Source organism: Trichosurus vulpecula, chromosome 8 (assembly GCF_011100635.1).
Source record: "Trichosurus vulpecula isolate mTriVul1 chromosome 8, mTriVul1.pri, whole genome shotgun sequence".
NCBI classification, from domain to species: Eukaryota; Metazoa; Chordata; class Mammalia; order Diprotodontia; family Phalangeridae; genus Trichosurus; species Trichosurus vulpecula.
The window spans coordinates 228287896-228302328 of record NC_050580.1 but is presented as its reverse complement, the minus strand read 5'-3'; the positions used below and the strand labels follow the sequence as shown (position 1 = coordinate 228302328).

Sequence of the window (14433 nt, the reverse complement as noted above, 5' to 3'; positions counted from 1 at the left end):
GCAACAGTTCACAGAACATTAAATATAAAATTATACTAACAAGACAGAGATTTATAGACTGTTTCTATCCAAAAAAGTGAGAGGTTTTCTTGACAAAGGTATCGAAGTGGTTTGCCATTTCTTTCTCCAGCTCATTTTTACAGATGAGGAAGCTGAGGTAAATAGGGTTAAATGACTTGCCCAGGGTCACACAGCCGCTGCTGCTGCTGCTGCTGCTACTACTACTACTACTAGTAATATTGTCCACAAAGCTAAAAAGCTTAAAAATACCTGTTTGGAGGCTTCCAAGGTGAATTAAGGATTCTTTAGTTTAGCCTTTCTACAGAGAGTGGAGGAACACTGGACATAAATTCTTAGTGTCTCTCAAAACTCTGACGTAGCTGACTGCTCCAAGCCTCCCTTTTGAGGGGCTTAGCCATAATTGTACTGGCAAAAGGTTAGGGAGATTTCCCCTCCTTGGAAGAGACGAAGGGGACTCATTAAAAAGGAATTGGGTACTTACGATCAGAACTAAAGTCATCCACTAAAATGATCTCCTGGATCAGGTTGGCAGGGGTACGATTCAGAACACTAAAGGAAGTAGAAGGGAAGGTCCTCATTAGGCATGGCAGCTCTGCTCAGGAGCTGACGATACTATTGTGATACCTAGGTCCAATTTGACTTTCAGCCTCTCTTTTGACCAGGCTCACCCGTCAGATCATTCTATAGCTGCTTTGCCTGCCATATGTGAGCAGCTGAGATGCCATCCATCCCTTTGACACTTCTTAGTGACTATCTTGCTTTTCCTTAACTAGCCCTCCTGCCAATAGGCAGCAATGATCATCATACAGCCTCCACATCCAGGACTAGCCACCAAAACATCTCCTACAAGTATGCTAAATAAATAAGAAAAAAAAGGAAAGAGAAAAAAAATTTTTTTAAGAAGTCCAGACCTGTAATACCTTTCCAGGAAACAAGAGGATCTAACTGGTAGAAATCAATCAGAATAAAGTTTTTCTCTGTCCCTCTTCCCTTCTTCCACACCTTCTCCTCCAAGCCTTTAAAATTCTCTAACCTCATGGAATGTATGTGAAGCATCATGAAGAATTCCTATCCTGTGAGGGATGGAAGGCTACCTGTTTTGGTTATCCTGGAGACTGCCTAGGTGTCTTGGTTGGATCCCAGCAAGGAAGCTCACTGGTTAAACTAGCAGGGTTTAACCTTTGCACTTGGGCCTGGTTTTTATGCATTTGATTCTCAGATCTAATTATTCAGCCCTAACTCTCTCCTGATCCTCAACTTTCATCTTACACCTTTAATTGTTGATTGGACATCTCAAACTAGATGATTTATAGTCATCATTAACCAAACATGTGCAGAACTGAACTCATTTTCTTTCCCCCCAAAACTTCCTAACATCCTTACTACTGATGAGGGCACCACCTAGGCTTAGAACCTATATAGAACCTTATATTAGAACCTTAGAACCTTATAATCCTCACTCTCTCTTGCCTACCATATGCAATCTGTTGCCCAGTCCCGTTGATTCTACCTTAGTAAACACTGTATCTTTCCCTTCTCTCCTCTGACATTGCCTCTACCCTTGTGCAGACACTCATCACCTCACATCTCGACAATTTCAATAGCCTGCTGATTGATCTGCCTATCACAAGCTTTTCTGTTCTCTAATCCAACCTGCTGCTGTCAAATCGATCTTCCTAAAACTTAAATTGAGCTTCATAATGTTTGATTACCTCCTATTCAATAAACTCCAATGGCTCCCTCTTGTCTCCAGGGTCAGATATAAAATCTTCTATTTGGTTTTGAATGCTTTTCATAACCTGGCCCTTTCTTACTTTTCCATTCTTTTTATCCCTTACTGCCCTCCACAGACATGATGATTCAGTGACATTGGCCTCCTTGTACACGACACTCTGTCTCCTGACTTTATATCTTTTCAATGCCTGTCCCTCATGCCTAGAATATTCTTCCTCCTCATCACAGCCTCCTGGGTTCTCTGGCTTCCTATAAGTCCCAGCTAAAATCCCACCTTCTACAAGAAGCTTTTCCTGACCCCCTTCCATGCTAGTGCATTCCCTCTGTTGATTATTTCCAATGTATACATTATCTATTTATTTTTTTCTAATATATATCTCTATCTATCTATCTAATCTTGCTTGTACCTAGTTGATTGCATGTTATCTCCCCATAAAACTGTGAGCTCCTTGAGGGAAGGGACTGTTATTAACCTTTCTTTGACTCCCCATTGCTTAGCATAGTACCTGGTACATAGTAGGTGCTTAATAAATACTTGTTTATCTCCAGTGCTTAAAGATCTCCAAATGTTTTCCTCTGTGTTAGAGCATCTGTCTATCCCAATGTAACAGGAATCTGGCCAATGAAACTCCAGCCCCGCCGAACACATTCAGTGGACTCTGCCTTTTGTCCGCCTATATGTAAGAGACCAGGAAGCTTACTTCTGGAAAGGCATCTCAGTGTATAATAGAAGGGCCCTGCTTCCTGTTCTCCTATTACATAAACTCATGATCTTACCCTTAGTATATTATCTCAACCCCTAGCATCCCCTCAGATCCTGATTTACCCTGGTAACCTGACCTTGATTCCCACTTAATGGTTTTTCCTTTTGTGTCCTTAATCTTTGACTGTGCCTTGACTCTTAGAAGGAAGGGTCTTACTCTTGATACTTCAGGACACCCCCCTGGCACACACTTATGCCAACATATGGTCACCTTCATGCTGTCTGGCTGTTATCTCAGCCTCCTCCTAACCCAGATAGTTTCCTGGAGGTCCTCAGCGTTCTCAAGATGTTTTTGTTTTTGTGGGGGGGGAAGGAGGAGGTTCTACCAATGTGGGACCATACAAAGGTAGTAGGTGGCAGTCTCTGTTCTCCAAGATCCGTACCTCTTCACTGTTCGCAGAAGGGTGGATCGGGCTTCATTGTGGAAGGTAATAACAATGCTGGTAGCTGGCAGGTCTGAAGCATAGTGCACAGATGTGCATCTGCAAAGCAAATAAATTGAAAGTGCAGGATAAAGTTTATGGGAACAAATCACGTAGAAATAGACATGGCAATACAGGAATCTAGACTTATAACCCCAATGTATTTAGATGTACCACTCAGCACAATGAAAAACAACACAGTTACACAGACCAGGATTCCTTCCTTCCTTCTTTCCTTCCTCCTTCCCTCTCTCTCTCTCTCTCGCTCTCTCTCATCTCACTAGAGTTGGAAGTACAGAGGTTATTCACAACACAATCCTTCTCTTATTGCCATGGGATCTTTGCCATGCTCTGTTTTCCCACCCGAACCACTTGGCCCCTTCTGGTATGTTCCCACCCCAAGGGCCACCATAATAATGTCAGACTTTGTAAGAATATCTGATTGGCTTTGCCCATGGCAGTTCTGAGCTCAACTGATCCTCCAGTTTCAGCCTCTTTGTAACTAGGATTACAGGCATTCCCCACAACACCTAATGACAAACTGGGAATCCTTAAAAGGGCCAAGCATGGGGCAATAGGGTATACTTAATAGGCCTCTAGAGTCTTTTGCTCTTTTCCATTAGACAACAGCTCCTCCAGAGCAGAGATCATCTTTTGCCTGCCTTTAAACAGCTTAACTCAGTGCCTGGTACATAGTAGGCAATTAATGCTTACTGACTGACTTCAAAAAAGATTTTCAAACAACAAAAAAACTTTATACCCTTTCTCTTATTTCCCTACCCTCACACTCATTGAAAGTTGGTGGAGTAGCAAGTAGGAGCAGTGAGTGGATACTTGTAAGTCTGTGTCTCCTCCCCTTTGCAAATTAACCATGGCTTTCTTTCCATCCTTCCGTGCAATATTGGATATAGTGGCTTAGGTTAGCAGTTGGAGCTGAAACATATTTTAAAGTTTTCCCAGCACTTTATATATATTTTTTCATTAGAGTCTTATAACTATTGTTGGATCATTACTACAGGTCATATTATCCCCATTCTATAGAGGAGAAAACCAAAGTTCAGGTAAAGTGACTTGCCCATGGTTACATACCTAGCAAATTTGAACCCGGGCCTTCCTGGCTCCAGGCCCAGCATACCACACTGCCTCCCAGTGTTAGAATGAGCGAGCTAGAGGATTAACACACCCAAGTACACCGTGCCCCTGAATACACATACGTCAAAGCTCTGCTCTATCCTGAGTCCTACCCAGGAAGCTTCAGCTTCTAAAAAACTCACCCTTCCTCACACCACTCCTCCCACTCACATTATAGCCTACCTCTACTGACAACAGGTCCCAGATTTTTACTCCTCCTTATTGCCAAGGAGAACAAAAATGATGCAGTCTTTTCTGGTCCTCACTGCGGTCTTTTTTTTTTTCCAGTAGCTACATTTACTCTCTCATTAGGCCAACGAGATAACATTGCCTACATTTTTTATGGTCATTTTTATTACAATTGCTTTATGAGTATTCTGAGCACTATTTTTCATTACAACATTTATTAAAATGACAGAAACTTATCATAACAATTTTTGAGCTCATTTTCTATCATGAAAAACAGCCTGAGCCAGGAAGGCAGAAGTGCCCCTCCAGCATGTTAGCCCCATAGGAGAAATCCTGAGTCACTTTAAAATAATTCTTCTCTACCTTCCCCTTTTCCTTTGTGCATGGTGTGTCCTACAGGTGCAAAATAGTGTATATAATGTCAGGTTTTCCTACATATTGATCAGTTTTGCTAATTTTTTTCTTCTTCCTTTTCCTTTTCTTTTTCTCTTTAAGATTCTTTTAGAAAATTCTTTTATGATCCAGCTTCCTGAGTTGTAAACTCTTTTGTTATAAGCAAAAGTTCTTAACTTTCTTTGTGTCATGAACTCTTTTTGCCAGTCTGGTGAAGCCTATGGACTCCTTCTCAGAGGAATGTTTTTAAACGTATAAATATATATGTATCTATATCTATATCTATATCTATATCTATCTATCTATCTATCTATCTATCTATCTATACGATTACAGAGGAAATAATCATATTAGAATGCATAAAAACAAGTTCATGGACCCTGAGGTAAGAGCCCTTGGTTTTGGAGGATGGCTCTCCGGAAGGGGGAAGGGAAGTGATATGGGAAGAAAACTAGGTAATATAAAACAAAAGCTATCAATAATATATTTTTAAAAATAATTCTCTTTGAAGGGATGAAAGATAATTAGAGGCAGTGGGGGAAAACTTCAGATGACGTGTGTGGAGAGTTGTTTGTGCTAAGAACACAACAACTCATGAATTGTGATGGAGTAGAAAAATTCAGTGTCTGTCTTCCTAACAACATTTTCCAAGTATCCTTCTACCAACTAGGGAGCAGATGTAAGAAGGCAGAAGCAGAGAAGGACCAGTAATGGATTGACAGAGGAGAAGTATTTTTCAGAGCTAAGACTCCAAAGTTTTTAGTCTACTGATTAGCTTCACAGAGTTCACTCATCTCTCTCCACTATCTTCCTATCATCTGGCCTCTAAGATGGGAAAATCCTGAAAGAGTGGCCCATTTTCTTTCAAGTTTGATCCATGAAGGTTCTGACTCTCTCTTTGTTATGTCTCTTAGTCTTATGTGGGTGTAGAACAATTAAAGACCCCCCCCCCCATCATCTTCTCCCTGAATTTCTTTTGGGGCACAACCATCTTTTAGGACAGATGTTCATGCTGGAACTCTACACCTAAACACTTTCTCAGTTCCCAACATCCTGGGAACATGGCCAAGTACTGTATTTTCCCTCACTCAGGTTGAAACCTCTGTTCTGGAAGAAGTAGTTAACTTTGGGCAAATCAGATAACCTCTCTAGGCCTCAGTTTACTCACCTATAAAATGAAGACGTTGTGCCAGATTACTCAAAGGGCCCTTCTACCTTTCTATCTATGATCCTATCCAATCACACTGATTATCAGCTAACAATTAAGTCAGGGTTAGAGGATAGGCAGCTGAGAACAAGAATGGAGGTTAGGAGGGGCTCTGAGCATATGGCGAAAATGTCCAGGACCATGGGGGAGGAAATGGAGAGGGATAATGTGGTTGTAGATCATTTGTTTCAGTCGTGTCTGATTCTTGGTGACCCCATTTGGGGTTTTCTTGGTAAAGATAATGAAGTGGTTTGCCATTTCCTTCTCTAGCTCATTTTACAGATGAGGAAACTGAGGCAAGCAGGGTTAAGTGACTTGCCCAGGGTCACACAGCTAGTAAGTGTCTAAGTTAGGATTTGAAATCAGGAAAATAAGTCTTCCTGACTTCAGGCCTGGCACTTTATCCACTTCACCACTTAGCTGCCTAATGTATAAGGGAGGGCAGCTAATTCACAGTTTTGCCTAGTACCAGGTTGGATCACACAAAAATCATCTCATTTGCCATAGGCTGCCAACTTTTGGCTAAGAGAAAGTCCAGTCAAATGTACAGCCAGGAATGATGCTTGCTGAATAGTCACTTCTATTGACTGTTGCACAGTGCACCCATTCTGGTTTCCCTATGGGCTGTGTCCCAGGTTAAAGGGAGGGATATAGAGCTGATTGGGTGCCTGGCATTTCACACCTTCCTCTGCCTGACTCTGAACTAACATAGCTCTGGTGATAATGGACTACCTCTATCCCCCTCACTCAGGTTGAATGGTTCAGCTCCAGGAAGAGAATAGAGTGAAAGGGAAAGAGCACTGGACTGGAAAATAGGCAACCTGAGTGTCTACCTGTACTTCATCATGTGCCCTTAGTCAAATCACCTCATTCGCCTGGGTCTTATCTTCCTCTTCTATAAAATGAGAAGGCCAAAAAGCTGAATTCTGAGTAAATGGGAAAAAAACAAATGAAAGTCCTGGAAGAGAGATAATGGATTATCTTCTTCACAGCAGAGAGGTAGGAAACTGAGAGAGGTGGAATGCTGTATATATGGACAGATAAGGTTTCTATATCAGACTTTTTCTTTTGTCCCCAAAAAGGGGATGGGTGGAAAATGTGATGTAAAGACAAAAGGCATCAAAAATCTTTAAAAAAAGAAAATGAACAAGGTGAAATAAACAATATTTAAGCTCTAAGTTTAGTCCTAACATGCTATGGCACAATAGTATTCATCACAGAGAGTGGCCTGGTCTATAAAGTGGTTGCATTATATATTAATAAATAAAAGTCATACAAGAAATTTTAATAAGGGCTTTTTAACAATTCAGTTGAAATAAGGGCTATAGAAAAGAGTTATAAAAAGAAAGCTAAATAAGAAGAGCCTGATAGCCTTACCTAGACCCTTGACTTCCAATCCTATCTCTTTCAGATAGTCTTTCTCCAATCTAAAAATTGATCAGTGGTAGAATACCACCTTTCCCAAGCCACTCTTCCCAAACAGAAAATTAAGGGCCAATTGCATAAGTGTGTGGGATCACAGCTACCAGACATGGTGGGGAAAAGGAGGAGGACCTGCTGATACCTGTAATGGCGAGTGTCCCGGATGGGGCGGTCACTGCTTAGCTTGTCACTCTCCAGCTGGTTGAAGGCATGTTGCCTGTAGGGGTCCTCTCCGGCCTTTAACAGCTTGGAGGCCAGGTATGCTTTCTCATCAAAGCCTCTCGTAGGAATTTTGGTGACCTGAAAAGGAGATTGGGGAGGGGCAGGGGTAGACACAAGGATATATATGGAGGAAGTGACACCTGCCACAAAGCCCTATCATCAAGCTAGACCCAAACTCTAAGGGATAGAGACGGGACACCATGTGGAAGCCAGAGAGAGAACACATGGAAGTAGTTCCCCTCTCATGGCACATGTAAGGTGCCTAGCACAGTGCTCGGACCACACTTGTCACTCAATAAATATGTGATGGATTTGTTCCATCAGCAGTCTAAAGGTATAGCATTGCTAAGGTGTGGACAAGGGGGAGCTTGTCCACATCTGAGCTACATCTGAGTATAAATTTATACTCATAGGTTTGATATCAGAGCTGCCTGGCCCTCAGGACAAAGAAGAGGTTGTGTTTTCCCTTGGATATTTTCTTGCTTCTGAAATGGTTCCTTGTCAAAGCTGTTGGGTTATACAGCATGAAGTTTTATAAAACCAATAAGGAATAGACAGGCAAGCACAGCTTTCCCACTCATTTTCTCACAACCCTACAGCAGTGCTTGAAATGGGAGAAAAATTGAAAAGGTATATCTGGTCAATTATGTTCCATTAAATGGTAAGAAGACAGCTTCTAGTCCTCCAAAGGGGGGAAGCAGGATGATGTCCCACCTCATCCAGCTCCCCTTTCTCACCCTAACAATTCAAGTACTTAGGGAGTAGGTTGAGATAAAACTCCTAAATAAATATGAAGCAATTTTTGTGGGTAATACTGAAGAGAAATACACTCAAGAGGATGTCTCCTACACTTCCCACAATCCCCACACTGGCATGCTTGCACTTTAAATCTCACCTTCATGCAGAAGTATACTGCCTCCAGTTTAATTCCGTAAGTATTAAGGTAGGGAGAAGCTGGGAGAGGCAGCTGATAGGGCCTCTTAAGGGCCAGTCAAGGTCCGGATGACTTGAGTTCAAGTCCTGTGTGATCAGAGACAATCCCACCATCCAGTGCCTCAAGTAACCCTCTATAATAGTAATTAAGGTGGGACTTTTTGCTGTTGACCTTTAATGATTTTGACCTTTGTCTGAATGGGGCAGATAAAGTGAGATGTTTTTGTATTTCTCAGCACTGAGGCGATTGGGAGCCATTGATTTGTATCTGATGGGATATTGGGGGTGGGGAGCTTCTCCATGCTCAGCCTGGGTGAGGTCAGGGCCCTCCGGCCCTGAACAGGATACATAAGTGCAACTGTTAGCTAGCGTTCTTGCTCAGAGCTCTGAGCCACAGCAGGAGTGGTGTGTGACTCTGGGCCAGCCGTTCTAATGCGCTCCCCGGCTGTACACCCAGAGGTTGATAACTACGAATCGTATTTGGTCTGTAATTCAGGGTGCTGGCTTTTTCCCCTGAACTAGGTGGATATTATTTGTATGCTGGATTAAAGTAAGATTGTTAACCCTTTAATGTTGCTTTCCTTAAGTAAAGCAGACCAAAAGGACCTGTGTTGGCAGCTTTCTGGGTGCTGGTTGTTGGTGGATCTTACACCCCCACAGAAGCTGCTAGCTGGATTGTTGATACACCCTCTTGAGATTATAAATTACAAATCAATTGCTGATCTGCACAGTGGAGAAAATTCCCATGTTTTGAGCTCCCTACACTTACAAAATCATGCCTTAGCAAATATATAAATATGTATGTGAATAAACATATATATGTATAGTGTGTGTGTATACACACATTTTCAAGACACTGTGCTTGATATCAGGGATATAAAAATTAAAAAATGAAACAGTACCTGTCTTCAAGGAACTTAAATTCTCCTATCAAAGTTTTCTACTTCTCCCACTCCATTCTATCCCATACAAAATTCCCTTCCCCCTCATTATGATCTCTGGTTGCTTAGTCCCTCCCTATTACCTCATTCCATACATCCCAGTTCTGCCATTACTTGTTTCCATAGATAATCTTGAATCTATTGTTTGTCATTTTAATGATTCATCTGATAGCAATCCAAAGCCCCCATCCCCCAACCAACATTATCACCATCACCACCACTATTATCCTCAAGCCTTTTGCCATTCCTGATTTGCTAATCTTCATCCCTGGGCAATCCTTACCATTTGAGTTTTGGGTTTCTTTCTTGTCTTATTTTACTGACAGACTTCTCTAACCCCTGTTAATTCTAGGACTTTCCCTCTGTTAATTATTTCTCATTTATCCTATATAAAGCTTGCTGTGTGTGTGTGTGTGTGTGTGTGTGTGTGTGTGTGTGTATACACATTTTGGCTCCTTCATGAGACCGTAAACTTCTTAAGGGCAAGGACTATCTGTTGCTTCTTTTTGTATCTCTAGCACTTAGCATGGTGCCTGGTACACAGTAGGTGCTTAATAAATGCTTATTATATTTTATTGTATTTTCCCAGTTAGCTAAGCTAAGCAAATAATGAAGAAAGTAATGAACATCAGCTACTACAAATTTATGGTCCAAAATCTTCAGGTTCTTCATTGCTACTCAGCAATCCTTATACTCTTCTCTTGTTAGTTTGTCGTCTTATTCTCCAAATCATTTCTTCTCTTCTCAAGATAACAAGCTCACTCCTATCCCCTTTACTTCCAGCAGACACCCTAGCCCTGTACTTTGCTGAAAAGATTGAGGCTACTTAACCCACCCTAATCTTCTAGACTAAGAGTTTCTGAACATCAATCATTTAACATTTATTAAGTGCCTACTGTGTGCCAGATAATGTACTAAGCATCAACAACCTCTCTCTCTCTTCCCTTCTTTCTCAGAGGAAGACCTTGCAAAAGGCTTAATTTACTCTTTACCTGTCCTCTTGATCCCTCTAGAGCTTTCTTCAGCAGTCATCTCCTCAATCTCATGCATGTCTTCCTTTCTACCAACTTTTCTTCATCTACTTGGACTCATATTTTGTTCTTCCTAGTCCTAAAAACTTCTTCCCATGAATACATTTTGCTACTATCTTATCCGTTTCCTCCCCAGAATTGAAAAACTTCTGGAAATAATTTGTCTACACTTCCTCATGGGCAACTAAGTGGTGCAGTGGATAGAGTGCTGGGCCTGGAGTCAAGAATACTTACAACAACAAAAACGCTTCCTCACTGCCTTTTCTGTACCTGGTAATCTACCAGAACTGATCTTTAAAGACCCCTTATTTGCTAAATCCACAGGCTTTTTCTGCCTCATTCTCCCTGATCTTTCTGCAGCATGGGACACCCTCTCCTGGACACTTTCTTCTCCTTTGAATAGGTAGAATTTGTGCTGAGCCTTGAAAGAAATCAGAGAAACTAAGAGATGGAGGTGAAGAAGTAAAGCATTCTATGTGGGGGACTGCAAGGGCAAAAGCATAGAGGTCAGAGATGGGGTGTCACGTTTGAGGAACTGAAAGGGGGGCCAATAGTGCTGGATTACAGAATATATAGAGTATAAGAAATATAAGAAGACTAGAAAGTTGGATTGTGAAGCACCTTAAATGTAAAAAAAAGGGAATTTATATTTGATTCTAGGGGCAATAGGGAGCCACTGAATTTCATTAAGCCAGGAAGGTGACATAGTCAGACCTATGTCATAAATCACCTTAATTATTTGAGTGGAGAATAGATTGGAGTGGGGACAGACTTGAGGCAGGGAGACCAATCAGAAGGCTATTGTGCCAGGCATGAGGTGATGAGGATCTGAACTGGGTTTGTGGCTATAGGAGTGGAGAGAACATATACAAGAGATGGTATGAAGTTAAAACAATTAGATTTAGCAATGAATTGGATATGTAGGGTGAGAGTGAGGAATAAAGGATGATGCTGGTGTTAGAGGTTTGAATACATAGGATTATGGTGCCCTTGATGCTCGTGAGGAAGTTGGGAAGAATGGAGGGTTTGGAGGGAAAGATGAGTTCTGTTTTGGACATATTGAGTTTGAGATGCCCAAAGGGCACTGAGATGTCCAAAAAGTATTTGGTGGTATGGGAATGGAGTTCAGGAGAGAGATTAGGGCTGGATATATAATAATAACACTACTAGCTACCATTTATATAGCCATTCAAGGTTTGCAAAGCACTTTTTAAAAAAAATTTATTTTTTATTTTTAGTTTACAACACTCAGTTCCACAAGTTTTGGGGTTCCAAATTTTCTCTCCCTCCCTCTCCTCCCCCCTCCCTGCCCAAGATGGCATGTAATCTGATATAGGTTCTACATACCTTCACACTGAACTTATTTACATAATAGTCCAGTTGTGAAGAAGAATTATAACCAATGGCATGAATCATGAGAAAGAAGAAATGAAACCAAAAAAGAAGGAAAAAAAAGAAAGCAAACAGTTTGCCTCAATCTGTATTCAGACTCCATAATTCTTTCTTTGGATGTGGTTTGCAAAGCACTTTACAAATATTATTTCATCTTATTCTCACAACAACCCTGGGAGGGAGGTACTATTATCATCTCCATTTTACAGATGAGGAAACTGAGGCAAACAAAGGTTAAGTGACTTGTCCAGGGTCACACAGCCAGTAAGTACAAGCAGTTCTGCTGTAACACAACATATATATTTCCCAAAAGAATCTCCTTATGAGAAACTGAGTAATAAAAAAATACAGATCTTAAAGGGAAAAATGGTATTGGGTCACAATGCTAAAAAACTTTATAAATGACACATTTAAAAAGATAGGACCCTAATAAAAATGGCGGTGTGGTTTTATACATGATACATGCTTAAGAAATACATAAAAACTGCAATAAATAGTGACCTGAGACTGCTACTCAGCCCAGGCTACAAGAGCAAGTCGGACAGCTGCATCTCACCTTGAAGCCAGAGCCTCTAGAAGGGAGTGAGGGTGTGGTGGTACAACCAACGCTTCTCACCTGACAGCTTCTACTGCACCAGATGTACAGCAAATATGGACACTTTCCCTTTACAAAGACCTAAAGTTCGCTCATGGAAGCGGGCATCTGAAGGGTTGTGAAATTGCACAGTTTTCTGCATTCTCTGTTCCTTTGTTCATTGAAGAAATCTTGCAGAAGCAAACTCAAAATCTGACTTACGTTCAGAATGTTCCCAAATATACAATCATATTGGAACGATATGACATTTTGGGGAATAAACTGACTGTATCTGAGTCTTGATTTGAACTCAAGTCATCCTGACTCTAGATTCAATGCTTACTCCATTGCCCCATGTATCTGCCTTATGAGGAATCATTGTCTGGCTCATCATTGAACCCACAGGATCTGACGGGCTTACCAAGTGAGATGGTATGGAAAGAAAAAAGAAGATGAAGCTTTGGGGGATACTCAGGGGTTGTCTGGCATTGGAAAAGATCCAGCAAAGAAGACTAAGAAGACCTTAAGTCAAATAGAAGGAAAACCAGGAGAAAGCAGCAACATGAAAACCTAGTAAGGAGGGCCTATCCAGTGTCAAACGCACATACATATATGCCTCATATACCTCATTCTTTCTCATAGGCATGCTTTGGTTCATACAGTTCCTGGCATGCCCTCCCCTCACCCTTCCACTCAAACCACCTCATCCTCACCTCCCCCCCCACCCCAGTCAACACCTACTAGCCCTTTAAAATCTCATCAATTGCCACTTCTTTTAAGAGTAAATCTTGGAGATGATATGGAAAGATACGAATACTAAGGCATTGTTGGTGGAGCTGTGAATTAGTATAATCATTCTGGAAAGCAGTTTGGAATTATGCAAAATAAGTGACTAAAATGTTCACACCCTTGGACCCAGGGATTGCAAGCATGTATCCCAAGAAAGTGATTGACAAAAAGGTGCCATACATACTAAATTATTTATAGCAGCACTTTCTGTGGTAATAAAGACATGAAAATAAAATAAATGCCCATTGATTAGGGAATAGCGAATTAAAATGTGGTACATAAATGTAAAGCTTCTTATTCTGTAGGAAACAACAAACATGATCAATATAGTGAAGTAGGAAAAGACTTATATGAATTTATATAATTCAAGTAAGCAAAGAAACGATACACGCAGTGTTACCACAATGCAAATGAAAAGAACAACCACAAAACAATTGAAAATGAATGTTATAAACTTATAAAAAACAACCCTGGACCCAAAGAAGAGATATAAGAAAACACCACATTTTGACTCTTTGCAGAGGCGAGGGCCCCAGCCATAGGTGTAGCATGAAAAGTTACATATAACATCAAATCTTTTCCATGTATTCGTTGATTTTGCTGATTGTTTTTGGACTTCTCCCCTCTTTTTCTGAAAAAAAAATCTTTGCTAAAATGTATAGCTTTCTGGATAAAGGATAGGGAGGGCTACAGGGGAAATCTAAAGTGATGTAGAAAAGTTATAAATAAAAATCTATTTTTTGGAGGGGGGAAGGCAGGGCAATTGAGGCTAAGTGACTTGCCCAAGGTCACGCAGCTAGTAAGTGTGTCAAGTGTCTGAGGCCAAATTTGAACTCAAGTCCTCCTGACTCCAGGGCCAGTGATCTACTCACTGGGCTGCCTAGATGCCCCCAAAATCTATTTTTACAAGCCTAATCAAATGCTACTTTTTATATTAAGACTTCTCTTCCCTCTTTCCAGTCAGTAACAACTGGAACCTCACATTCAGGTGAGGGCAGGAACCATGTTTTTGCCCTACTTTGTATCCTCAGGGCTTAATAAATGATTGTTGACTGTCCTAGTGCATGTACTGATACTTCTTTGTGAATTTACCATATATTATTCTGTGCTACACTTATTTGTGTATTGGTCATTTCCTTCTTTACTGTAAGTCAACATGAACAGTTACTGGGCCTCATATAAGCTTTGTATCTCACACAGTAACTAACCCAGCGCATTGTACACAGTAGGCATTTAATAAATATTTGAACAAGTATGACCTGCTCAGTA

At 41.0% G+C, this 14433-nt stretch overlaps 1 protein-coding gene across 1 annotated transcript in view; it reads right to left on the bottom strand.

Moving 5' to 3' along the window:
- Window positions 1–14433, bottom strand: part of GALNT16 (polypeptide N-acetylgalactosaminyltransferase 16) — a 118319-nt gene that overhangs the window by 26064 nt on the left and 77822 nt on the right. Inside the window, exons 2-4 of the mRNA XM_036736982.1 lie at window positions 7425–7582; window positions 2902–3000; window positions 503–570 (exon numbers count right to left, since the gene is read on the bottom strand). Of these exons, the coding sequence (XP_036592877.1) occupies window positions 503–570; window positions 2902–3000; window positions 7425–7582 (325 nt within the window). The remainder of the gene's footprint in view (window positions 1–502; window positions 571–2901; window positions 3001–7424; window positions 7583–14433) is intronic.